The sequence below is a fragment of the Hylobates moloch genome, unplaced genomic scaffold, assembly GCF_009828535.3.
Source record: "Hylobates moloch isolate HMO894 unplaced genomic scaffold, HMol_V3 SCAFFOLD_15, whole genome shotgun sequence".
Classification (NCBI taxonomy): Eukaryota; Metazoa; Chordata; class Mammalia; order Primates; family Hylobatidae; genus Hylobates; species Hylobates moloch.
In genome coordinates this window covers 95215331-95242592 of record NW_026652290.1, presented here as the reverse complement: position 1 = coordinate 95242592, position 27262 = coordinate 95215331, and the positions used below count along the sequence as shown (strand labels likewise).

At 57.0% G+C, this 27262-nt stretch overlaps 1 protein-coding gene across 3 annotated transcripts; it reads right to left on the bottom strand.

The window, feature by feature from the left end:
* Positions 1-8962: 8962 nt before the first annotated feature.
* On the bottom strand, positions 8963-26953 carry DAPK3 (death associated protein kinase 3). 3 transcript variants are annotated; one of them, XM_032177908.2, is made up of 9 exons: positions 26775-26953; positions 25526-25681; positions 15437-15797; positions 14861-14990; positions 14488-14536; positions 14238-14264; positions 11258-11410; positions 10590-10635; positions 8963-10160 (listed from the first exon to the last, which is right to left on the bottom strand). In XM_032177908.2, exons 2-9 carry the CDS (start codon positions 25585-25587, stop codon positions 9624-9626), a joined length of 1365 nt encoding a protein of 454 aa, XP_032033799.1. In that variant the 5' UTR covers positions 25588-25681; positions 26775-26953; the 3' UTR covers positions 8963-9623. The 3 variants fall into 3 exon arrangements, with proteins under 3 accessions (XP_032033799.1, XP_032033798.1, XP_058284226.1); XM_032177907.2 differs by having other exon boundaries at positions 26876-26953; XM_058428243.1 differs by lacking the exon at positions 26775-26953 and adding an exon at positions 26065-26079.
* Between the last annotated feature and the right edge of the window lie 309 nt (positions 26954-27262).

The window sequence follows — 27262 nt, the reverse complement described above, 5'->3', positions numbered from 1 at the left end:
AGGCCTTCCCCTGTGAGGGGTTGGGAAGGGGTGTCTCAGGGTTCCCGGGGCCTGCGGCAGACAGGCAGGACCCCACTGTGCCCCTGGCTCAGTGGCTTCTCCAGCTGGGAAGGCAATCTTTGGGGGGTTTTTTTGAGGCAGGGTCTCACTCTGTCACCCAGGCTGGAGTGCAGAGGCACCCTCATCGCTCACTGCAGCCTCAACTTCTTGAGCTCAAGCAATCCTCCTGCTTCAGCCTCCCAAGTAGCTGAGACTACAGGGCGTGCCACCACACACAGCTAATTTTTTTATTTTATGTAGAGACGGGATCTATGTTTCCCAGGCCGGTCTCGAACTCCTGGGCTCAAGGAAGCCTCCCAACTCAGCCTTCCAAAGTGCTGGGATTACAGGCGTGAACCACCTCGGTCATTGGGAAGCCCATCTGCAGCCCCCTCCCTGCCTGGGAGGCACTGGAGGGTGTGTGCGCAGACAGATGGACAGTCCCTTCCATGGAAAACCTGAACTCCCTGCCCTGCCCTGCCCTCTCCCCTGGGACTGCCCAGCCCTGGGACTCTGCCCTCAGGCCCTTCCCCAGAAGTCCTGCCGGCCGTGGAAAGAGAGAGGCTGAGACCCACCCCGATGGAACAGAGAGGCCCTGGGAGGTGGGGAGATGGGGCTTTAGTGCCGGCCTCCCCCCAACTCTATTTCAGGCACCCCCACCCCACCCCCAAGCATCTGCCACTCACATCAAGTAGTAGTCAGGCGGCCCCTTAATCAGCAGTTACTCCGCTGGCGCCACCCCCCGCCCCCTACCCCAGGGCCCTACGGGGGCCAAAGCTGTCACCTCCAAGGCCACCGAGCTTGAGTGCCCCGGACTCCCCGCTGCCAGGGCCTTAAGGGGGTGTCTTTGGGGCCAGCTGTGGGCCCAGCCAGGGCCTGGGGGAGAAGCAGGCTGAAGGGGCCAGACAGGATCCACCCTGCTCGTTCTGGGGGAGCTGCGGGCTCCCGAGAAATCGCCTTGTCTCCTCTCTGCCCCCATTAAGCTTCTGCAGCGTTCAAGTTCAACGAGGTCGAGAAACCGCTGAGCTTCAGGGAGGACGAGGGCCCAGCCCCCTCCAAGGTAGGGGAGGGGGTGACAAGGTGGGGGTCCGGCGGCTCTCCAAGCAGGGAACCCGTGAGGTGCAGTCAATCCAAACAGGGCGCGTTGAGGACACGGCCTGTAAGTTCTCCCCTAAAGGGACCCTCAAACTATGAAACCCCAGAGAAGGGTGGGAGACCCCAAGACAGCCAGGGGCGGGGGTGGGGAGGGGGCCGGAGGGAGGGAGCCCCCACCTCCGTCCTCGCCATTCACCTCCCCCCACTGAGGGAGCCACGGCTGTGGCCACATCATCACAAGACACACATGCATTGTTGGGGTTGCCTGGCCTGTGGCAGGACCCCTGGCTCTGCCCCCTCTTAGATAAGGAGAAGCAGTGAGCAGGCCCAGCCCCCAAACAGCTCAGCCGCTGCCTCCTCCTCCTCTTCCTCCTCCTCCCCACAGCCATCTTCCTGCTCCTTAGGCAGGGCTGGGCCTGGGCTGTCCTGGAGACCACTGAACCGCCCGGGACAAGTAGGTACCACCCTGGATCTGTGCTTCAGACGTCCTTTGAGGGGGGATCTCATTTCACCACTGTTCTGTGTCTGACTTCCAGCCGCCGAGCGGGGGCCCGTGTTCTGCACAAGGCTGACCGGGGGGGATGGGGGGGAGAGATGGTTTTGGTACTTACTTTTCTTTTTGTCTCACAACAGGGGGGTTAAGGTTCTCGGGGGCTGAAGGAGCCGCTTGGGGCTGGCAGGCCTGGCTTTATAGCGGCCGTCACCCCAGACCTGGGCAAAGACACCGTGGCTATTAATAGCGACTGCAGTTTCATGCCCGTGTATGGTCAAGCCACGGCAGCTGCGGGCTCTGCTGGACTCAGGCCTCCTCCCAACACCTGCTTCGGGCCCTGACCTGGAGGCGCCGGGCAGCGCTCGCTCCACCTAACGTGACTTGGCAATGACTAAGTCTGAGACCCTAGAATCAAACAAGACTCGTAGTTGGGGGCCCTCCAGAGGGTGCCAGGCCCCGCTGCACCCCTTCCTTCCGCCCTCACCACCATCTTGGGAGGCAGATGGAATCACTGTCCCCTGGAGAGGGGGAAATGGCAGAGAGGCAGCACCGTTTACCAGGAGCACAGCCAGGATGTGCTTCAACCCAGGACACATTTTGCAGACGGTGTGTAACTAAATCCAAGCTGCGGCGCAAGGCCTCAAATGGGTGTTCTGTGTCCTGTGCTGCCTTTGCTCAGCCTGGGGAAACCGGGAGGACCCCGATGGCCTCCTCTGCTCCTGCAGGTGCGTCCCCTAGGCAAAGAGCCCTCCTTCCTCAGAGGGGCTGGGCCGGGTCCTGCTTCTCCTTGAGTAGCTTCTGTCCCATGCTAGCCCTGGAACTCTTCTCTTTTCCTCTTCTCCCCTTCTCCTCTTCTCCTCTCTCCTCTTCTCTTCTTTTTTTTTGAGACAGAGTCTCACTCTGTTGCCCAGGCTGGAGTACAGCAGCACAACCTCGGCTCACTGCAACCTCTGCCTCCCGGGTTCAGAACGATTCTCCTACCTCAGCCTCCTGAGTAGCTGGGACTTCAGGTGCCCACCACCATGCCCAGCTAATTTTTTGTATGTTTAGTAGAGACGGGATTTCACCGTTAGCCAGGACGGTCTCGATCTCGTGACCTTCTGATCCACCCGCCTCAGCCTCCCAATGTTCTCGGATTGCAGGCGTGAGCCACCGCGCCCGGCCTCTTTCTTTTTTTTGAGATGGAGTCTTGCTCTGTCGCCCAGGCTAGAGTGCAGTGGTGCAACCTCGGCTCACTACAACCTCCGCCTCCTGAGTTCAAGTGATTCTCCTGCCTCAGCCTCTGGAGTAGCTGGAATTATAGGCGCCTGCCACCACACGTGGCTAATTTTTTTGTATTTTTATTAGAGACAAGAGTTTCACCATGTTGTTCAGGCTGGTCTCGAACTTCTGACCTCAGGTGATCCACCCGCCTCGGCCTCCCAAAGTGCCAGTTCTGTTCTTTTTTTTTTGAGACAGAGTTTCGCTCTTGTTGTCCAGGCTGTAGTGCAGTGGTGCAATCACGGCTCAACAGAACCTCCACTTCCCGGGTTCAAGTGATTCTCCTGCCTCAGCCTCCCAAATAGCTGGGGTTACAGGCACACACCACCACGCCCAAATAAATTTTTTATTTTTAATAGAGACGAGGTTTCTCCATGTTGGTCAGGCTGGTCTCAAACTCCCAATCTCAGGTGATCCACCTGCCTCGGTCTCCCAAAGTGCTGGGATTACAGGCACGAGGCACTGTGCCCGGCCTTCTTTTTTCTGTTCTTTTCTTCCACCCCTCCCTTGCCCTCTCCTCCCCTCTCTTCCCCTCGCCTCCCCTCTTTTCTTTCTCTCTTCTCTTTTCTGACAGGGTCTCCCTCTGTCACCCAGGCTGCAGTGCAGTGATATAATCGCAGCTCACTGCAGCCTTGACCTCCTGGGCTCAAATGATCCTCCTGCCTCAGCCTCCTGAGTAGGTGGGATTACAGGCATAAGCCACCAAACCCAGCTAATGTTCCAATTTTTTGTAGATACAGGGTCTCCCCAGGTTGCCCAGTCTGGTCTGCAACTCCTGGGCTCAAGCGATCCTCCCGCCTCAGCCTCCCACAGTGCTGAGATGGCAGGCGTGAGCCACCGCACCCGGCCTGAAATTTTCTCAACAAGCCGATCGCCTCTTCTCTGGGGAACCGGAGGCCGCCTCACCCTCTCGTTACTGCGAAGCCTGCCTCCCATGGTCCCTGGTTGTGTGCTGTGTTCCTGAGCACAGCCCGGGGCTGGGGGGGACCCTGCGTGGTATGGGGTGTTCCCTCCCCCGCGCCGTCTATCTCATCTGTCCAGCACCTGAGGTCCTGTGTTCCATCAGCCCCATGACCTTTCTCTGATGCCCCAGGGTTGAGTCACAGCCAAGCTATGGCCTGAACCCAGCTTGCCTTGTCCTGGAGGGCGCGCCTGGCCCAGGAGCTGAGGGGGCGGGGGGGGGCGGCGAGGGGGGACCTGCACGTGACAACCCTGCCCAAGAGTGGCAGCACGGACGCTCAGGATGCAGGCAGCTGCAGTCATCGCTGGATGCACAGGGATGGGCACCAGGCAAGAAACACACCAAGCCCTCACTGGCTCTCCCTGGCGCCGAGCCCTGTCCCAGGGATGTCTTTGAAAACTTGCTCCCACCGGCTGGACGCAGTGGCTCACGCCTGTAATCCCAGCACTTTAGGAGGCCGAGGCAGGCGGATCACCTGAGGTCAGGAGTTCGAAACCAGCCTGGCCAACATGGTGAAACCCCTGTCTCTACTAAAAATACAAAAATTAGCCGGGCGTGGTGGCGGGCGCCTGTAATCCCAGCACTACTCGGGAGGCTGAGGCAGGAGAATCATTATGTCTCCAAAAAAAAAACAAGAAAACTTGCTCCCACCAGACAGACCCCCCAGCCCCCCAGTCCTCTCTCTGCCTCACTCCGTCCCAGCCACTCCTTGGCTACTGGCATGACCAAGAGGCTGTCAGCCCATACACAGAGCCTCCCGGCAGGGCCTCCAGCTGCCACCCCTCCTGAAAGCAGAATTTGACAGGCCAGATTCTGCAGGGGAGGTGAGACCACGGCTCGCCCCAGGGCGGGCCATGGGTGTTTTCTCGACCTGGAAATCAAACCAGTGACCGTCCCGGCCTGTGGGAGCTGAGGGCTGGAAACCGCCAGGGACCTGCCAATGCCAGGTATAGTCACGGAGCAGGTCATATGCCCGTGTAAGCCAGACACCACGCTGCTCAAGAGGCTCTCAGAGCTGCAGAGGTCAGGAGGCCAGAAGGAAGGTGTCGGCAGAGCCAGGCTCCCTCAGACGGCTGCAGGAAAGGCTCCCTCCTACCCCTCCAGATGCCGGTGGTGGCCAGTGGTCTTTGGCTCCTTGGCCGTATCGCTCCAATCTCTGCCTCCATCTTTTTTTTTTTTTTTTGAGACGGAAGCTCACTTTGTCACCCAGGCTGGAGTGCAGTGGCACGATCTCAACTCACTGCAACCTCCACCTCCTGGGTTCAAGTGATTCTCCTGCCTCAGCCTCCCAAGTAGCTGGGACTACAGGTGCCTGCCATCACACCCGGCTAATTTTTGTATTTTTAGTAGAGACGAAGTTTCACCATATTGGCCAGGCTGGTCTCGAACTCCTGACCTTGTGATCCACCCAGCTTGGCCTCCCAAAATGCTGGGATTACAGGTGTGAGCCACTGTGCCCGGCCTCTGCCTCCATCTTCACATGGCCTTTCTCGGTGGGTGGGGGGACAGGGCTTCACTTTGTTGTCCAGGCTGGAGTGCAGTGGCACGATCATAGCTCACTGCAGCCTCAACCTCCCAGGCTCAAGCGATCCTCCCACCTCAGCTTCCCAAATAACCGGGACTACAGACGTGTGCCACCATGCCCAGCTAATTTTTGTATTTTTTGTAGAAACGGGGGTCTATGTTGCCCAGGCTGGTCTTGAACTCCTGGGCTCAAGCGATCTTCCTGACTCAGTCTCCCAAAGTGCTGGGATTACAGCTGTGAGAAAACATACCGCGCCCAGCCCCCATGTAGTCTTTTCTTTCTTTTTTGAGACGGAGTCTCACTCCGTCGTCAGGCTGGAGTGCAATGGCATGATCTCGGTTCACTACAACCTCCCCCTCCCAGGTTCAAGCAATTCTCCTGCCTCAGCCTCCCGAGTAGCTGGGATTACAAGCACCTGCCACCACATCTAATTTTTGTATTTTTAGTAGAGACGGGGTTTCACCATATTGGTGAGGCTGGTCTCGAACTCCTGACCTCAGGTGATCTGCCTACCTCGGCCTCCCAAAGTGCTGGGATTACAGCTGTGAGCCACCGTACCATACCCAGCCCCCATGCAGTCATTTTATAAGGACTAGGGCCCACCCTACTTCAGCAATGATGTCATTCTAACTAATTACCTCTGCATCTGCATCATAACTAATCACATCTACCGTATTTCCAAATAAGGTCCTATTCCCTGGTACCAGGTGTTAGAACTTCAGTATTTTTGTGGAGGACACCAATTGAGCTCTCACCGGACACCCTGAGGGGGGACAGGGTGTCCCCACCTGACCCTCTGCAGTGGACTCAGCCTCACGCTGCTATGGAGTGGGAACCCAGTAGAACCGCGAGCCCCTGAAGCTGCTGCCCGCCACTGCCAGCCAACGTGGGCTCTGGGGTGTCCTTGACAAGACTGAGCACTCCACGGGTACCAGCCCCATCTCAGATGCCCAGAGGAAGGCCAGAGACGGGGCCGGGGACTCGGGGCTCAGGGTCACCCCACTGAGGAAGGCTGGGCCAGAGTGTGGTTGCATGCTCCCAGCAATGGGAGCCCCCGGGGGTCCTGGTCTCCTGGTGTAGTTGGTCTGCCCCTCCCCAGCAGGGTTCATGTTCTGCCGGTTCCAGGAAAAGGGCTGGGAGTGTGAGCTTGGGGCCTTGCTGTGCTTCCGTGGACCTCAATTTCCTTGTCTGACCAGAGGGGCTGACCTGAGGGGCCTCCTGGTCTTCTGGGGGCTGAGGGGTGATGGTCCTGGCCTCCAGCGGGATCCCAGAGACCTCCGAGAGGCCAGGGCTTGATGCTTTGTGTACTAGGGGATGAGAAGCCCTAGGGGGTCTGGTAGAGAGTGCTGAAGACTGCGACGATTAACCAGATTGGATGTACTAGATGTATTATTATTATTATTGTTATTTGTAGAGATAAGGTCTCACTATGTTTCCCAGGCTGGTCTCGAACTCCTGGGCTCAAGTGATCCTCTACCTCCACCTCCCAAAGCACTGGGATTACGGGAATGAGCCACCACACCCAGCTTGAAGTATGTTTTCAGTGTGGTTAAAGTACACATAGCAGGCCAGGTGCAGTGGCTCACGCCTGTAATCCCAACACTTTGGGTGGCCAAGACGGGTGGATCACCTGAGGTCAGGAGTTCGAGACCAGCCTGGCCAACGTGGCGAAACCGCGTCTCTACTAAAAATACAAAAAATTGGCCGGGCACGGTGGCTCACGCCTGTAATCCCAGCGCTTTGGGAGGCCGAGGCAGGCGGATCATGAGGTCAGGAGATCAAGACCATCCTGGCTAACATAGTGAAACCCTGTCTCTACTAAAAATACAAAATAAAATAAAATAAAATAAAAAATAAAAAAAATAAAAATACAAAAAATTAGCTGGGTATGGTGGCGGGTGCCTGTAGTCCCAGCTACTCGGGAGGCTGAGGGACGAGAATCGCTTGAACCTGAGAGGCAGAGGTTGCAGTGAGTTTGGATCACGCCACTACACTCCAGCTTGGGCGACAGAGGCAGACTCCATCTCAATAAATAAATAAATAAAATACACATACAATGCACCACTTTCACTGTCTCATGTATGGTAATTCAACTGCAATCCTTTCTGCCTCCTGGTTCTCGCCTTCCTCCGTATTTTTAGTAGAGATGGGGTTTCACAGTGTTAGCCAGGATGGTCTCAATCTCCTGACCTCGTTATCCACCCACCTCAGCCTCCCAAAGTGCTGGGATTACAGGCATGAGCCACCGTGCCTGGTGCACCGTGCATTTCTTTATGAGACAAGGTGTTGCTCTGTCACCAAGGCTGGAGTGCAGTGGCGGGATCACAGCTCACTGCAGCCTCCACCTCCAGAGCTCAAGTGATCCTCCTGTCTCAGCCTCCTGAGTAGCTGGGACCACAGGCAACCCCACTACGCCTGACTCACATACAATTTTTGTGTGGATGTACCTTTTCCTGCCTCTGTGAATGTACTAAAACCAATGAATTGTCCACTTAAAAAAAAAGATTTTAGGGTGTGTGAATCATAGCTCAATGAAAGAAAAAAAAAAATTTAAAAAAAAAAAAAAAATGGCCAGATGCGGTGACTCACGCCTGTAATCCCAGCACTTTGGGAGCACAAAAAGGGCAGATCACTTGAGGTCAGAAGTTCGAGACCAGCCTGGCCAACATAGTGAAACCCCATCTCTATTAAAAATACAAAAATTGCGGCGGGGCACAGTGGTTCACACCTGTAATCCCAGCACTTTGGGAGGCTGAGGCGGGCAGATCACCTGAGGTCGGGGGTTCATGACTAGCCTGACCAACATGGTGAAACCCTGCCTCTACTAAAAAAATACAAAATGAGCCCGGCGTGGTGGCGCATGCCTGTAATCCCAGCTACTCGTGAGGCTGGGGCAGGAGAATCGCTTGAACATGGGAGATGGAGGTTGTGGTGAGCCAAGATCACACCATTGCACTCCAGCCTGGGCAACAAGGGCAAAACTCTACCTCAAAAAAAAAAAAAAATTAGCCACATGTGGTGGTGTATGCCTGTAATCCCAGACACTTGGGAGGCTGAGACAGGAGACCTGCTTGAGTCCAGGAGACGGAGGTCACAGTGAGCCAAGATCGCACCACTGCACTCCAGCCTGGGCGACAGGGCCAGACTCCGTCTCAAAAAAAGAAAGAAAAAAAAAAAAAAAAAAACTTCCTCCAGGGAGGATGGGCAGGGTCGGGGCCCCTCTCTGAAACTAGGTGTGAGCCCCAGCAGCTGAGCTGAGCCGCTCCTCCTCCAAGGCCACCTGCATGTGGCTCCAGGCAGGGCAGGGGCTCCCACGTGGGACACAGCAGCATCCCGTAAGACACAAGGGAACAGGAAACGCCTCTGACCCACCTCAGCTGCCCGGAGCTTCCACCTCATTGCAATGAAAACACCCAGAGACCAAGATCCGGCAGCTCCCAGGACACCATGAGGGTCTGCGAGGCCCCCCAGGTTTCTCCCCTTCTTCCCGAGCACATGGCAGGCAGGGAACACAGAGAGAAACATGAACGCCTCGGAGGGCACATGCCCCGTGGCCAAGGGCTGGCTGTCCCCTGCCAAGGTCTGAAGCACACAACACGCCGCCTATCTGGAAGCCAGTATTTATTTCTCTTGGCTGCAGAGGGCCGCTCTTGCCTAGGCGTGCACAGGCGCGACGATGGCGCTAGCGGAGGAGTCCACAGCAGGGGACCCCACACCCGGGGGATGGGTCTCGGCGAAGAAGGCACACGGTGGAAGACCCCACCAAGCCCGGCGCCACCCAGCAGCATAGGGACTGCCTGTCCGCCGTCCACCCCACCCTCCCCGACCCACGACCTCCTCCTGGGCTAGTGGCAGCAACGGGCAGCACCCCGCCGAACTGCCCGTGGAACTGCCTGCAAACCCTCCTCCGGGCCTGGACCAGGGCTGCATTCGGGCCGCAGATGCACCTCGGTGGCCAGTCCCATCCTGGGTCCCAACCCTCACAGCGCCACAGGCCGCGCTGCCTGGAGGGTCCCGGCGTCACCGACGATGCAGGAGCGAAGGTGAAGGCCAGCGTGGAGGCTGTGTAGAGAAGCAGTCCCGTCCCACGCCCACCCCTGCCAGTGAACTTACGGGCCTGGCTCCAACTCCTCCCACTCCGCCTCCAGCCTGGCGGTGCTGGGCAAGGGCAGGGACCCGCGCGATGGGAGGCGCAGCGTCACCGCAGGCCGAGCTCCGGCTGTCCTGGGGTCTGGCCCACCCCAGTGCGCCTAGCGCAGCCCGCACTCCACGCCCTGCAGCTTCTCCTGCTCCAGGGCGCGCACGAGGTCCTGCACGAAGCGCATCTCGGAGGCCACCTGCTTGGCCAGCGCCTCGTAGCGGTTCTCCAGGCGGCTGAAGCGGCGCTTGAGGCCGCTGGTCCCCAGCAGCGCGCCCTTGGCCTCCTCCTGCGCCTGCCGCTTGAGTGCCTCGGTCTTGAGCAGCTCCTGCCGCAGCCGCCGCAGGTCCTGGCCCAGGCTGTCGCTCTCCTCGCGGTACCAGGCCTCTTTCTCCTCGTAGATGGCGGCCAGCGCCTCCACGTCCTCGTGGCAGAGCTGCCGGCTGCGCTCCAGCTCGCGCAGGCCCTCCTCAGCCGCCGCCACCTCCTCCAGCACCTTGGAGAAGCGCTCGAAGTTGGCATAGCTGTTGTTGGGCGGCATGCTGGAGTGCGACTTGATGGTGTACTCCTTCAGACGCGTGGTCTTCAGGCGCCGCCGCTCAGGCTTGCGGCCGCTGTCCTCGCCACGCACGTTCCGCCGCCGGATTGCCTAGGAGGGAGGGAGGCCTGAGTGGGGTCCCCGCGATGCCACCCAGCCCCGCCAGCCCCCACCTGCCAGTGTGAACTGAGGTTCAGGGGCTCATCCGGCAGCCGAGTCAACGCCTCATGACAGAGACTGCCCGGCCCAACACAAAGCCGAGAGGACTCACTGGAGAAAAACGCTGCTGCCGCGGCCCTGGCCCTGGGAGTCTCAGTCCCGTTGGACACACACCAGCCAAGGATGCCACCAGGTCTATCGGGTGCCGGACGTCCCATGCCCAGGACCCAACCCTCGCCACCCAGGCTCACTTCTCTGGGGACCCTCCCCAGCCACTGGGGGTTGTTACATCCACAAGCCTTAAATGCTGAAGGCCACCCAGACCCCAGTGAGAAGGCCAAGGCGGGAAGCCCAGGGAACTCCCCCCATCTCCCCACTTACCTTAATCCAGGAATGTTCCAGGCTCTGGGCAATGGTCATTCTCCGCCTGGAAGACCCCCGCTCTGGTTAGTTTCACCTGTATCATCTGTCCCGTCCTCCCGTGAACAACTGACTCCCAGGACCCCCAAAAGCCCTAAAGTCGCTCCCCAGCCTCTGCTCAGCCAACCACAGGAGCTGAACAGGGTACTGGAGGGAGCGTGGGGTTTTCTGGGGGGTGGTGGAGAAAGCTGAGACCTCAGCACTGCCTGGATTCTAAGTGTTTACAGGAAAACAAGTGACCTGGAATTTTACATGGAACCTTACTTGACACACTGGCAACTAATTAAAAGTTTGCTAAAAACACAGCAAGCAGCCAGACACGGTGTCTCACACCCGCAATCCCAGCACTTTGGGAGGCCGAGGCAGGCAAATCACTGGAAGTCAGGAGTTCAAGACCAGCCTGGGCAATATGGTGAAGCCCCATCTCTACTAAAAAAAAAAAAAACCATGGCAATGGCCAACTTGGGCCATCCATTTATCAGTTTACTCTCTCCAGCCCGAGGGGGAAGCAATGTCTGATCCCCAGCCGCAGGGAGGTGGCGCTGGGAGGAGAGTCCTCTGGAGCCTCCGTGGGTGGAGTGGGCCCGCGTCCCATGTCCCACCCCGTGCCCCCTGCCGGCCCCTCGTACTTGGGATCTTTGACGAGCAGCCGGCGAATGAAGTCCTTGGCCAGCTCGCTGGTGTTGCTGAAGTACTCCTCATCGAAGTCATAGTTCACGGCTGAGATGTTTGTGAGCGTCTCCTGCTTGGTCTCGCCCAGGAACGGGGATGCGCCGCTCAGGCTGCGAGACGGGCGTGGGGCTCAGCGGGATCCTGGGCTCCCACCACGACTGCATCGCCTCCCCAGCTGCCCCAAACTCCATCCTGCCCACAACAGGCAGAGCACAGTGGACAGGCTGATGGCAGGTGCCTGGGCCACTCACACTCGTGAGCCCCTAGAACCTTCCTGCAACGATCCCAGCTACCACCCAAGAGGCATTCAAAATCCACCCCCCCACCCCGCCACTGACGGCAGCAGAAATGAACAGGCAGAAGTCTCCTTGGAGACTCGAAGTATCTGTGCAAACGCAGAACCCGAAAGCCCCCAGTGCTCAGTAACACCGAGGGGAGGGTAACTGCAGTGGGCACCCCAAGCCAACAACACCTTAGCCAAAGGATCAAGGTCAACAGCCCGGCAGTGAGAGGCCCCAACAGCGTCTGCCTCCCAGCCTGATGCTGGCAGGGCGACACGATGTCATCCCTGAGGTTCTGAGCAGAGACACTGAAGCCCCGTCTGATTGTCTGATCGTGAGAGCGCACCGGACTAACGTGGACTCAGGCGCCTTCCGCAAAACACCTGACCCGTGGGAGCTCGTCAGTCAAGGTCATGAAAGCCAGACAGAGGAACAGCCTCAGACTGGAGGCGGCAAAGGAGCTGAACGGCTAAATGCCATGTGGGCTCCTGGATGGGGCCCTGGACCTCAGAGAGGACAGGAGTGGAAAACCTGGGGGTGTCTAACCACCTCTGGCACTTTTTAAAATTTTTTAAATTTTTTAGAGATGGAGTCTCGCTCTGTCACCCAGGCTGGAGTGTAGTGGCATGATCTCGGCTCACTGCAAGCTCCACCTCCTGGATTCACGCCATTCTCCTGCCTCAGCCTCCCGAGTAGCTGGGACTACAGGCGCCTGCCGCCACACCCAGCTAATTTTTGCATTTTTAGTAGAGACGGGGTTTCACCGTGTTAGCCAGGATGGTCTCAATCTCCTGACCTCATGACATGCCCGCCTCAGCCTCCCAAAGTGCTAGGATTACAGGTGTGAGCCACCACACCCGGCATATCTGGCACTTTTGTTATTAGCGTAGCACCAAGGCTAACGTCTTGGTGTTCATAACGTTCGCGTTCATGAAAAACGTAAACTGAATGAGGAGGGGCAAGCTGCAGGGGACATCTCTGCTGTTTCTGTTGCTCCTCTGTAAGTCTGAATTATCTGAACATTTAAAAAGAATACAAACCGTCTAGCCCATCTGAAGCCTTTGGGTCCGTTCATGCGCTACAGCAGGCTGCGCCCACACCATTGTTTATTCCCTTGCTTACTGAATGAGCTATGCCCATTCAATATGGCTGGGCAACATAGTGAGACTCCACCTCTACAAAAACTTTGAAAAATTAGCCAGCTGGGCACGGTGGCTCACGCCTGTCATTCCAGCATTCTGGGAGGCCGAGGCAGGCGGATCACTTGAGGTCTGGAGTTCAAGACCAGCCTGACTGACATGGTGAAACTTCGTCTCTACTAAAAATACAAAAAATTAGGCCGGGCACGGTGGCTCACGCTTGTAATCCCAGCACTTTGGGAGGCCGAGGCGGGCGGATCACGAGGTCAGGAGATCGAGACCATGGTGAAACCCCGTCTCTACTAAAAATACAAAAAATCAGCCGGGCGTGGTGGCGGGCGCCTGTAGTCCCAGCTACTCGGAGAGGCTGAGGCAGGAGAATGGCGTGAACCTGGAAGGCGGAGCTTGCAGTGAGCCGAGATGGCGCCACTGCACTCCAGCCTGGGTGACAGAGTGAGACTCCGTCTCCAAAAATAAAAAAAATAAAATAAAATAAAATAAAATAAAATACAAAAAATTAGCCAGGCATGGTGGCAGGCACCTGTAATCCCAGCTACTTGGGAGGCTGAGGCATGGGAATCGCTTGAACCCAGGAGGCAGAGGTTGCAGTGAGCCTGAGCTGAGATGGGGCCTTGGCACTCCATCCAGCCTGGGCAACAAGAGCGAAACTCCATCTCAAAAAAAAAAAAAAAATTAGCCAGCCGGGTGCAGTGGCTCACGCCTGTAATCCCAGCACTTTGGGAAGCTGAGGCGGGCGGATCACCTGAGGTCAGGAGTTCAAAACCAGCCTTGATCAACATAGTGAAACCCCGTCTCTACTAAAAATACAAAAATTAGCCGGGCATGGTGGTGGGCGCCTGTAATCCCAGCTACTCGGGAGACTGAGGCAGGAGAATCACTTGAACCCAGGAGGTGGGGGTTGCGGTGAGCAGGCGAGATTGCACCACTGCACTCCAACCTGGACAACAAGAGCGAACTCCATCAAAAAAAAAAAAAAAAAAGGCCGAGCATGGTTGTGTGCACATGTAGTCCCAGGTACTCAGGAGGCTGAGGTGGGAGCATTGCTTAAGTCTGGGAGGTGGAGGCTGCAGTGAGCTAGGACAGCACTCCAGCCTGGGCAACAGAGTAAGACCCCGTCTCAACAAATAAAAATAATGAACAACAGCAGGCCCATGTGTGGTCCAGGGAGAGGAGTCAAAACCCAGCCTGGGGTCGGATCCCTTCCTTGCACTTCGAGAGGAGGCTGGGCTCCCTAGCAGCCAGAGGGACAGGAGCATACACGACCCCCAACCCGGGGCCTGCTCAGCCGCTCTGTAAGCGTCCTGCCTTCCGAACTCTCCAGAAGCCTCTGTGACAGCAGCCACAGAAAATCACTCATCTGTTCACCCGGTATCCCCTGAGTACCCACGACGGGTCACAGCCAGGCTGGGGATCCCTGGCATCCGCATGAAACACACGGAGCCTGGGACCCGTGCCAGCTGTGCTGCACAGCCGAGGGGGCCCTGCCAGGTACTCACAGGATGTAGGTGATGACGCCGATGCTCCTGGGGACAGACAAGAGGCAAGGGTCAGCGCAGCGTGGGGCCGCCTACCCTCCCAGCACAGGGCCGCCCACCCTCCCAGGACCGTGGCATCCAGGGCCCCGTTCTAGGGCAACGGTCCCCCCATACTCCAACAGCAGCAAGGCCCCGCTTCGTCCCCAGCTGCAGCACTGGCCTGCGCTCCAGGACAGCAGGGAGGCCCGGCGGGAGCGGGTGGCACACTCACCACATGTCCGCCTCCAGGCCCAGCGGCTCATAGTTCACAATCTCTGGGGCTGCAGAACAGGGAGATGCGGGTCAGGCGCTGGGGACATGCTGGCTAAGGAAGAGGCTCAGGACACAGGCATGGGGTCAAGGTTCTCACACGTCGCAGCCCTTGGGGGCATGAATGCGGCAGAGCTGGCCCTCAGGGCCTGACAGGTAGGACGGCTGGGCTGCACCAAATGGAGGCCCTGACCTCCCGCAATGCTGGGCCCAAGAGGGGTGGCTTCAGGGCCGAGGACACGGCATCCAGTTCCGGGCATGACCCACCCCAAGCCCAGCAGGCAGTCCCAGACCACCCTCCCCAGGCTGGGGCTGCCCACTGGGCAGGGCCTCACCCACAAACTCTGGGGTGCCGAAGATGTTCTTGAACTCATTCCCCGCCTCGATCTTGTGCGCGATGCCAAAGTCGATGAGCTTGATGCGTGGGTTGGGCACGTTCTTGTCCAGCAGCATGATGTTTTCCGGCTGGGGTGGGAGGGGGCTCAGGAGGGAAAGCACGGGCCTCCCCCACCCTCACCCCCACGCTCCCCAAACCTCACCCTCACGCTCCCCCCAACCTCACCCCCACGCTCCCAACCTCACCCCGATGCTCCCCCAACCTCACCCCGACGCTCCCCCAACCTCACCCCCCACACTACCCCACCCTCACCCCCACACTCCCCCCAACCTCACCCCGACGCTCCCCCAACCTCACCCCCCACGCTACCCCCATCCTCCCCCCAACCTCACCCCGACGCCCCACCAACCTCACCCCGACACTCCCCCAACCTCACCCCCACGCTCCCCCCACCTCACCCCCACACTCCCCCAACCTCACCCCCACACACAGGAGGTGCCCTCCAGGCTCTTCCCTACCCCATGCCCACCCCCACACTGGCCAGGTCGGTCCCACAGGGCCCTACAGGGCTCACCTTCAGGTCAAAGTGTGCAATGCGCTTGGAGTGCAGGTAGTGAACGCCGTCCAGGATCTGCTTGAGGAACTGGGTGGCCTCGTCCTCTGTCAGCGACTCCTTCTCCGCCAGGAAGTCAAAGAGCTCCCCGCCGGAGACCAGCTCCAGGATGAGGACCACGTCCGTCTTGTTCTCGAAGATGTCGTGCAGGGTGATGATGTTGGGGTGCCGGATCTCCCGCAGAATGTTTACCTCCCGCTCGATCTCCTCCCGGCTCACCCCACGCCGGCTGGATGACAGGCGGCGCTTCTTGATGAACTTGGCCGCGTACTCCTTACCTGTGCCCTTCTGCCGGCACTTCCGCACGATCGCAAACTGGCCGCTGGAGGAGGGGGAGTGAGTGAGTGGGGGGTGGAGGAGGCGGAGGGAGTAAGTGGGGGTGGCTGGCTCCCCATCACCTCCACCTGCTCCTCTTGGGCGCAGCCCGGCACCAGGCACATCGGACACGAGCCGGCCGCTGCGGGGGTGCAGACTCTGCGCCTTCTCAGAGAGCAATTCCTTAGCGCCCCCCGCACCATCAGATGCAGCGTTCCCACCCCTCCCAGGGCCATGCCCAGCAGGTGTGTGGAGGCGAGTGCAGAGCCACACGTTACACCATGGCACCGGCATATTTTTGAAAAGTGAAAGAATGAACAGTTCAATGCATATCAAGAGGGAACTGAGGGGGCCAGGTGCGGTGGCTCACGCCTGTAATCCCAGCACTTTGGGAGTTCGAGGCAGGCAGATAACTTGAGCTGAGGAGTTCAAGAGCAGCTGGCCAACATGGTGAAACCCTGTCTCTACCAAAAATACAAAAAATTAGATGGGCGTGGTGGCGGGCGCCTGTAATCCCAGCTACTTGGGAGGCTGAGGCAGGAGAATCACCTGAACCCAGGAGGCAGAGGTTGCAGTGAGCTGAGATCATGCCACTGTACTCCAGCTTGGGCAATGTAGCAAGATCCTGCCTCAAAAAAATAAAAATAAATTTAAAAAATAAAGAGAGAACTGAGTCAGGTGCAGTGGCTCGCACCTGTAATTCTAGCACTTTGGGAGGTTGAGGAGGGAGGATTGCTTGAGCTCAGGAGTTTGACACCAGCCTGGGCAACACGGTGAGACCCCATCTCTACAAAAAAGAAATATTGGCCAGGTGCAGTGACTCACACCTGTAATCCCAGCACTTTGGGAGGCTGAGGCGGGTGGATCACGAGGTCAGGAGATCGAGACCACCCTGGCTTACACAAGTGAAACCCCGTCTCTACTAAAAATACAAAAAATTAGCCGGGCGTGGTGGTGGGCGCCTGTAGTCCCAGCTACTCCGGAGGCTGAGGCAGGAGAATGGCGTGAACCCGGGAGGCGGAGCTTGCAGTGAGCCGAGATCACGCCACTGCACTCCAGCCTGGGTGACAGAGCGAGACTCCATCTCAAAAAAATATATATATATATGTATAAAAAAAAATAAGCAAGGTGGCTGGGCGCAGTGGCTCATGCCTGTAATCCCAGCACTTTGGGAGGCCAACTCGGGCAGATCACTTGAGGTCAGGAATTCAAGACCAGCCTGGCCAACATGGTGAAACCCCATCTCTACTAAAAATACAAAATTGGCAGGGCGTGGTGGTGCGCGCCTGTAGTCCCAGCGACTTGGGAGGCTGAGGTAGGAGAATTGCTCGAACCCGGGAGGTGGAGGTTACAGTGAGCAGAGATCGCGCCAGCGCATTCCAGACCAGGCAACAGAGCGAGACTCTGTCTCAAAAAAACAAAAACAAACAAACAATGAGCAAGGTGTGGTGGGCACCTGCAGTCCCAGCTGCTCAGCAGGCTGAGGCAGGAGAATCACTTGAGCCCAGGAATTCAAGGCTGCAGTGAGCTGTGATCACACCACCGCACTTCAGGTTGGGTGAAAGACCGAGACTTTGTCTCTTTAAAAAAAAAAAAAGAGGCACTCGTTTCCAGACAAGCAAGAAGTGAAAATAAACAAATGGGAACTGGGAGAGACTATGATAAACCCAGGGGACTTTTACCCAGTCACGAGAAAGAACGGGCTGGCTGTTTACGTGTGGACAAGAAGAGACCTTCATGACGTCACCCACTCTATGGCACAGAGAACACGGTCTTTTTGGTTAGAAAGGTACGGAAGCTACACAGCAGCCTGTCCACAGCAGGTCCCCCAGGAGGGGGTTAAGGACGTGCGCGCAGAGGAAGGGTTTTGCTTTTTATTTGGTGCAATTCCATCCTGACCGAACTAGTCACAGTAGAATCCATTTTACCATTTTCTTAAATCTATGCCACTGACTTCGACAGAGCTCCCTACTCAGCGGACAGAGGGAGAGAAACGCGCAGGTTTGCGAGACAAGAGACCAGAGTGAGGATGTGGGGCTGGAGCCGCCCGCGCCACTGGTGGAGCTATGGAAACAGCCCGGCCCCTTGGAAGCTTCAACACAGAGTTTCCACGTAACCCACAATTCCACTCGCGGGATCTCCCCGAGAGAAACGCACACACATTGTCCACGCAGTAACTTCCACAGGGACACTCACAGCAGCACCGCCACAGCAGCCGTAGGTAGAAACAGCTCAAACGCCCATCAGCGAAAGCATGGCCAACACAGGGTGGCCCATCCACACACTGGAGCCCGAGCCAGCCATGAACAGGAACAAGCTCCGCCTCGGGCCACAGCATGGATGAACCTTGAGGACATCACGCCAGACTCAAAGGGCCCAAGCCCTTCAGCCCTGCTCCAGGCGCTGGAGTTGCTGCCATGGGCCAGGCGTGGGCCTGTCCTTCCGGGCCTCACGTCCTAGCACCGCGGAGGGCCACAGGTAAGTAGTGTGTGCTCACTGCCACCTCCGTGAGACCCAGGTCAGAGTGTGCTGGTAACAGAACTCCCATGGTGGGCCACCCGGGACATGCTCTGCACACACGCCAGGGGGTCAGAGGCAGGGACATTAGAGGTGAGCAAGGGGAGGTGCCAAATTATTACTGATCGTGGGGCAGACTAAATCTAACAGCCCCTTCAAAGACATCATCCACGTGCTAACCCCTGGGACCTGCCAAGATGGCGTCTTCAACAGCAAAAGGGGCTCGGCAAATGGGATGAGGTTAAGGATCTGGAGACGGGAGAGCATCCTCGGTAATCCGGGGCCCAGCGTCCTCGTAGCATCCTCACGAGGTGAGAGTCAGAGAGAGACTGGAAGAGGCTGCGCTGTGGCTGTGAAGGGGAAGGAATGAGTCCCTGAGAGCCAAGCAGGTGCCTCTAGACGCTGGGAAAGGCGGGAACCACATTCCCCCCGCCCCGGAGCCTCCAGGAGGGCCCAGCCCTGCAGGTCCACTGTAGACTCGGAAACCCCGAGGGAAGCCATGGTCATCCAGGGCACTCACTTGTGGCGTTTGTTACAGCGGCTGCAGGAGCCTCGCGCTGACTGACAGCCAAGGGCAGAGGTGGGAGGAAAGCGAGGCGGTCCTCATCAGACTCGGCCCACCCGGCCCTGCCCGCGTGCAACACAATGTCCTCTGCATACGTTCTGCTCCCACCCTAGTGCCGTCTTTGCTATAACACTCCCTGCACCTGGAATTCCTTCCTTCTTCCCTTCTGCCTGCACCCACCCGGCTGATGGTAATACTTTCACCTCCTATTGCAGGAGGACTCCCACAGTCACAGCATACAAATCCAGTGTTACTCGTGTGCCAGGAACTCTGTGGGAATCCCTGGACATGTCGCCTCCTTTTTACTTATTTATTTATTCATTCATTTATTTATTTTTGAGACAGAGTCTCGCTCTATCGCCCAGGCTGGAGTGCAGTGCGCGATCTCAGCTCACTGCAACCTCTGCCTCCTGAGTTCAAGTGATTCTCCTGCCTCAGCCTCCCGAGTAGCTGGGATTACAGGCATGTGCCACCATGCCCAGCTAATTTTTGTATTTTTAGTGGAGATAGGGTTTCACCAAGTTGCCCAGGCTGGTCTCAAACTCCTGACCTCAAGTGGTCCGCCCACCTTGACCTCTCAAAGTGCTGGGATTACAGGTGTGAGCCACCACGCCTGGCCGGGTTGCCTCCTTTTTAAACATGCAGATTTTACCCCTCTAGTGTTATTCCAACTGAACTAAAAAATAAAGAGAAGGCTGGGTGCAGAGGCTTATGCCTGTAATCCCAACACTTTGGGAGGCTGAGATGTGAAGATTGCTTGAGGCCAGGAGTTCGAGTCCAGCCTGGGCAACACAGTGAGACCCCATCTCTACAAAACATAATTAGCGTGCACACAGGCACAAAAGAAGTGCGCCCATGGTCTTTCACCCCCAGTGAGTCAGGTCAGCAGTAGCCGGTGGCCCTAAGGTGAGTGGACGTGGTTCTGCTTTGCTCCCAGCCCTGTCACAGTGATTTCCAGCAGCTAATTCCCCAAAGCCAGTCAATAATAAAAGCCCGGAGAACGAAGTTCTGCTCAGAACTGAATCCCAGCTCATTCATGTCTCTGAAGCTGAGAGCTTATCACAGTCACCCATGTAGGAGCCCCAGGCTGAGAATCTGGGGGAGGCCAGCCTCTGGGCCACCAGGTCCACACTTCTTCCCCACCCACGGCTGATCCTCCCCACCCACCGCTGATCCGGTCCATGCTTCCTCCCCCACTGCGGGGCAGATCCCATCCACACTGCCTCCCCTACTGCAGGGTGGAACCGGTCCACACTACCTCCCCACCCAGGGATCATCTGGTTCACGCCTCCTCCCCACTGCGGACTGGATCCAGTCCATGCTTCCCCCCACCCAGGGCTGATCTGGTCCACACTTTCTCCCCACCCAGGGCGGATCCAGTCCACGCTTCCTCCCCACTGGGGGGTGGATCTGGTCCATGCTTCCTCCCCACCCAGGGCTGATCACTGGAGGGTCTGAGTTCCAGACTGTCTTGGTATCATTTCCATCCATCTCCGAATTAATCCTACAAGGCAAGCGCCAGTAGGGTTTTTTCTTCTTTTTTTTTTTTTTTTTGAGGCAGCGTCTGGCTCTGTTGCTCAGCCTGGAGTGCAGTGGTTCAATCGTGACTCAGTGCAGCCGCGACCTCCTGGGCTAGGGCAATCCTCCTGCCTCAGCCTCTCAGGCAGCTGGGACTACAGGCACACACCACCACACCCAGTTAATTTTTTTTTTTTTCTTTTTGTAAGGATGAGGTCTCACTATGTTGCCCACGCTGGTCTCGAACTCCTGGGCTCAAGCGATCCCTCCCAAGTAGGTGGGACTACAGGCACACGCTACCACACCTGATTTATTTATTTTATTTTTTGTAGAGACAGGGTCTTGCTGTATGGTCCAGGCTGGTTTGGAACTCCTGGCCTCAAGAGATCCACCCACTCCACCTCCCCAAGTGTTGGCATTACAGGGGGAGTCACTACGTCTGGCCACTATCCGCATTTTAAAGAAACTGAGGCTGAGAAAAGGAAAGCAGCTAGCCCGAGGTCATGCAATCAGTCAGTGGCAGGAGGATTCAAACCTTCAAACCAGGTGCTGCAGGCTCCAGAGTCCAGGTGCTCTAACAGGAAGCGGGCACCTGGTGCTGGGCACTGGGTTCCTGCCTGCCCAGCTCCCGGCTCCACCCTGTCTCCTGCTAACAGACCCAGCTGTCCCAGGGCAGCCTTCACCGCTCACTCTCAGTCTGTGGGACTCAGTGGCCCAGGAAAGGGGTGGAAGGGGACATGACTGGACCTGGGCAAGCAGAAAACCACGCCTTCCAGCCCAAAGAGACCGGTCCAGTCCACACGGCTCTGAACACCTGCAAGGAAGAGAGGATCTCTCTCTCCCTCTGCTGGGCTTGGATTCGGGGTTGCGGCAGGCGCCACCATGTAGAAGGCTGCCTAAGAACAGACCAGGCCAGGAGAGGAGGGCCACCAGGCGCTGCGGGTGGCACGTAAGCCCCGTCACTCACTCTACCAGGGCGCCTCCTCCACGCTGGAGTGGACCTCGGCCCCGGGGACACAAGGCACCGCATTCACCAGCATCCAGCCACACCTGCGGCCATGGCACACCTGGACAACCCGGTTCCGTAAACCACGCCTTTCCCTGTTTTGTCATTGCCACCAGGATTTCCGGTTCTGCCACTGAGTCCTCCTACAGCAACAGCAGACCACAGCCGCCCACCTCCAGACAGCTCCCGGTCTCGCTGGCCACAGACTTGCTCCTTGGCGGCAAGGCCACCGGCATGCTCTCAGTTCCTCTACAGGACGTGAAAGGTGCCTGATCTCCCCAACCAGGAAAGAAACTCCCCGAGAGCCGAGCCCACCCCCTTCGCTTCTCTGTAACTTCCCCAGCCCCCAGCGCAGGTGGGGGCACAACAAGCCTTCCTCAATGATGGTCTCAAGTGTCACTCCCAAACCACTTCCTAAGTGCCTGCCACAACCCGGACACGACCCAAGTGTGGCCTACACACCAACCATTTCTACTGATAGGGCTTGTGACGCTTAAAAATGTGGGCTAGGAAGCCAGGCACGGTGGCTCACACCTGTAATCCCAGCACTTTGGGAGGCGAAAGCGGGCAGACCACAATGTCGGAGTTCGAGACTAGCCTGGCCGACACAGTGAAAGCCACGTCTCTACTAAAAATACAAAAACAGTAGCCGGGCGTGCTGGCAGGCGTCTATAATCCCAGCTACTTGGGAGGCTGAGGCAAGGAGAATCGCTTGAACCTCAGAGACGGAGGTTACAGTGAGCTGGGATTGCGCCATTGCACTCCAGCCCGGGCGACACTGCATGACTCCATCTCAAAACAAAAGTGCGGGCTGGGGCCAGGCACAGTGGCTCACACCTGTAATCCCAGCACTTTGGGAGGCAGAGGCAGGCAGATCACTTGAGGTCAGGAGTTCGCAACCAGCCTGGTCAACATGGCAAAACCTCGTCTCTACTAAAAATACAAAAATTAGCCAAACAGCGTGCGGGCGCCTGTAATTCCAGGTACTTGGAAGGTTGAAGCAGGAGAATCGCTTGAACCCGGGAGGCGGAGGTTGCAGTGAGCCAAGATCGAGTCACTGCACACCAGCCTGGGCAACAGAGCCAGATTCCAATTCAATTTTTTTTAAAAATGTGGGCTGGGCAAAGTAGCTCACACCTGTAATCCCAGCACTTTGGGAGGCCGAGGAGGGCGGATCGAACTCCTGAGGTCAGGAGTTCAAGACAAGCCTGGCCAACATGGTGAAACCCCCTCTGTACAAAAAATACAAAAAAATTAGCCAGGCGTGGCGTGGTAACGGGTGCCTGTAGTCCCAGCTACTTAGGGGGCTGAGGTGGAAGAACTGCTTGAACCCGTGAGGTTGAGGCTGCAGTAAGCAGAGATCTCACCACTGCACTCCAGCCTTGGGTGACAAAGTGAGTCCCTGTCTCAAAAAAATAAAAATAAAAAAAATTAAAATTCCAAAGCATTCCTAACTTGCAGACCAGAAAAAATCAAGGGTCAGGGAAAAAGAGGTGCTTGCCCCTGTTGGGTTTGGCCCACAGGCCGCAGTGTGCTGACTCCTGAGTAAATAAATCAGGACAGCAGACATGAAGGTGCACAATCAATCCATGCTTGCAGTTTAAAAAAATTAGGCCGGGCGTGGTGGCTCACGCCTGTAATCCCAGCACTTTGGGAAGCCAAGACGGGAAGATCACTTGAGGTCAGGAGTTCAAAACCAGCCTGGCCAACATGCTGAAATGCCACCTCTAATAAAAATACAAAAAAATTGGCCAGGCGTGTTGGCAGGTGCCTGTAGTCCCAGCTACTCAGAAGGCTGAGGCATGAGAATCGCTTGAACATGGGAGGTGGAGGTTGCAGTGAGCTAAGATCGCACCACTGCACTCCAGTCTGGGCGACAGAACCAGACACCGTCTCAAAAAAAAAAAAATTGCTAGATTCTGGGCCTTCATGTTGCATTTCATGTATCTCTGAGAATGTTCCAGACCACTACCTGAAGCAGTGCTGTCAGACCAGCAGACACTGGCCACCCAGAGCTGTCAAACCCGTGAGGTGTGGCCAGTCCCGAGAAGAACTGTGACATGAAATGCACACCAGACCTCCAAGGCTTCATGGCAAAAACAGAAGGCTAAATACTTTTTTTTTTAATTATGAATTTCTGTTTGTTTGAGAGAAGGGGGTCAACTTATGTTGCCCAGGCTAGTCTTGAAGTCCTAGGCTCAAGCGATCCTCCCGCCTCGGCCTCCCAAAGCGCTAGGATTACAGGCAGAAGCCACCACACGCGGCCCTGCCTGGTTCTTTTTAAAAGCTGCATCCAGGCCGGGCGCGGTGGCTCACGCTTGTAATCCCAGCACTTTGGGAGGCCGAGGCGGGCGGATCACGAGGTCAGGAGACTGAGACCACGGTGAACCCCGTCTCTACTAAAAATACAAAAAAATTAGCCGTGCGTGGTGGTGGGCACCTGTAGTCCCAGCTACTCGTAGAGGCTGAGGCAGGAGAATGGCATGAACCTGGGAGGCGGAGCTTGCAGTGAGCCGAGATTGCACCACTGCACTCCAGCCTGGGCGACAGAGCGACACTCTGTCTCGAAAAAAAAAAAAAAAGCTGCATCCTATTCCAGCCCTGATGCAGTGGTTTGGGGAAGGCCATTTAAGAGGCTGCTGTTCCCAGAGGGGCGCAGTGGTTCACGCCTGTAATCCCAGCATTTTGGGAGGCCAAGGCAGGTCAATCACCTGAGGTCAGTAGTTCGAGACCAGCCTGGCCAACATGGTGAAACTCTGTCTCTCCTAAAAATACAAAAATTAGCCAGGGGTGGTGGCGAGCGCCTGTAATCCCAGCTACTCGGGAGGCTAGGCTGGAGAATCCCTGGAACCCAGGAGGCTGAGGCTGCAGTGAACCGAGATCGCATCACTGCACTCCAGCCTGGGTGACAGAATGAGATAGTGTCAAGGAAAAAAAAAAAGGCTGTTGTTCTGGTAAACGTTCTAGCAACTACCCCCGTCTTAAGTCATTCCATCCATGTATGTACAGTTTTCCAATAAATTAATTCCTAGAGGCGAAATCAGCAGGTTAAAAGAAATAGACATCATCGATTTGGCTGAATTTTGCTGACTTTTGCCAAACGACCCCTAGCAGGACGGGTCAACACTGAAGCATGAGAAAGGGGAGGAGGGGGCATGCCTTCTCTGCCACTAAGGAGGAAATTCCTGAAGGAGGGACCTCAGGATCCCAAAAGAGCCTGCAGCACTCTCCCCGGCCTGACACAGAGCTCACTTATTTACATTCCCTTCTGGTGACATCACGGGGCGGCTCCAGGGAGGCTGGCCAGTAGCAAACTCACCAAATAAGGCTGGAGGCTCTACAAAAGGAGGCAGGGCCTAGCGGTGCCTCGCTAGTCTGGAGGGGGCAGGGTCCCAGGGGACCCTCCAAGGCCCAGACAGGCAGGAAATCAGCTGCCTCCCTGGAAGAGGAAACCTCTGCTTTTTCCCACAAGCATGTTAAACAATTGACCAAGGTGTGGGCCCAGCTGGGAGACACGCCCCTCCCTCCTCCTACTTTAAACATCTAAGAGCTGGGAAAAAAACTAAAGTGCCTCCCACAAAAGAGGATTAACAGGGAGAATTTTTTTTTTTAATAAATGGCATTTCACTCTGTTGCCCAGGCTGCAGTGCAGTGGCACGATCATAGCTCACTGCAGCCTCCGACTCCTGGGCTCAAGCCATCCTCCCGTCTCAGCTTCCCTAATAGGTGGAACTACAGGCATGAGCTACCACACCTGGTTAATTTTTTTTTCATTTTTATTTTTTGTAGAGATGGGGTCTTGCTACGTTGCCCAGGCAGAAGACAGATCTTTTAATAACAAAAGCAACTGGCATCTGTTGCTCTGGTGCCCCATGCCAGGCACGGTCTTGGCTGCTGTAACGGCTCAATTACTTTTCTCCCCACAGGAAACACAGAGGATTCCCAAGCAGGAATTCACAGCCAGGGCTGTCTGACTCCACAACCCAAATTCGTTCCCCCGGCACATGATACTGACTCATTCCTTCTCGGGATACGGGATAAAGAACAGGAAAGGAGAGTTGCTGTTCAGAAAACCCCACAGCACCTCTCTCCTGTCCCTGGAGTCCAGACGTGGGGGCAGACAGCTCACCTGCCCAGCTCCTCCCCCATCTCATAATGGTCCTCCACGTCTTCCTGCCTGAACGTGGACATGGCGGCCGGTCCGCCTTCCAGCAGCTTCCACTCCAGGGAAAGCGCAGTCACCGCAGCCTGGAGATAGGACCTCAGGAGTCCCCTAATGGTGACCCTGGAGAAGACAGGGAAAGAGAGAAGTGAGGAACTGAGACATCACCCTTTTCTCCTAGATTGATGGACAGACCTGTCCAGCAAACACAAGCCTCCCACCTCTCCACTCTAAAGCTCCAAACTCGACAAAAAGAGGTGCTGTGTTTAGTGGGCTGGGTCCTGTCATGTCACCTCTTTTAGAGCCCCATAACCACTCAAAAGGTTGGTAACAGCCCCACTGGGCCACCTTGATCCCGCAAAACTCTCTCCAGACACATAATTCTGATTTCCCTGACGCTGCCTGCGTCTTTTTTTGCCTCTCACTCCTAGACTTCTCCCAACCTGCTCAGCCAAAATCCCCCACCATTCCTGCACGTTCTCCTCAACCTCAAATCCCAGGGCTACCTTACTCCCTGGCCAAAGTCTGAACGAAGTTCTCAAGTCTACTTCTTTCTTTGTTGTTGCTGTTTTGAGAAGGCGTCTTGCTCTGTCGCCCAGGCTGGAATGCAGTGGTGCGATCATGGCTCACTGCAGCCTGGAACTCTAAGGCTCAAGCGATCGTCCCAGGCCTCCCAAAGTGCTGCCATTCCGGTCAAAATTCCCAAGTTAAGTTACTACCTTAACCCCTCCTTGTCCTTGCCCTCGGCAGGTCTTTTAAGACCCTCATCGATGGAACACCCCCGCCCACCCCTAACCATCTCTGACTCCCTCCAATTCTGAATTTTCCAGGAACCGGACGACGCCTTCCACGCTCCTGCAAGCCCACTTTGCCTCCCTCCCCCGCTGACCTCCACTGTCCTCGCAAGATTAACCTCTTCCTCCACGCTCCATGTATCAAAGTCCCCCAACCGCCGTCTCCCCTATCCCTCAAAATGGGCCTCCAAAAAGGGCCCCATCTGAGTCTCCTCCACCGTTCTCTGCCTCCTCTCGCCCGCAATCTCCGCACAAGCCCCTAGGCAGACCCCAGTGGCTCCCTTTGCAGAACCCCCTCCCCGACCCCAAGGCCTTGCCCATCCCTAAGGCTCCGCTCCAGCATCCCTGGGGCCGCTACGCCCCTCGCAGGCCCGGCCGAGCCCTTTCCCCGGCCGGTCACCCAGATGGGTCCCCAAACCTACCAGCTCCTCAGGTTCTCTCCCTCCCTCGTCCTCCGCGGGCCCCCGGGGCGCCGCCCCGGCCCCACTCAGCCCTCCAGCCTCGGCCCGAGCCCGCGTTTTACCCTCCGCAGCCCGGAGTCCACGGCCGGAGGCGCCGCGCTGGCCACCGCCACCTCCTCCAGAAGCCCCGCTCTCCTGCCGCCGCGACGCGCCTGCGCCGAGGTCACCGCGCTCGCCAGTGCCCGCCCCCGGGAAACGAACCCTACCGCCTATTGGCCGGTCCGCCCGCCACTCGTGCCGCACCTCGGCGCCTCGCCCCCAGCTGCCTTTTCGGCCCCCACACCCGGATGCAGCCTCGCCATTGGCTGAACACTCGCCATCCCTGATTTCATTGGCTGCAGTCGACACTGGTCAAGCGGACGGAAAAAACGCCGACTTCCGGTCCCTTGATCGCTCCGCCCGCCTCTCCTCTGACCCTGGTGCTGAAGCTGCGAGGAGCGAAGCTGAAG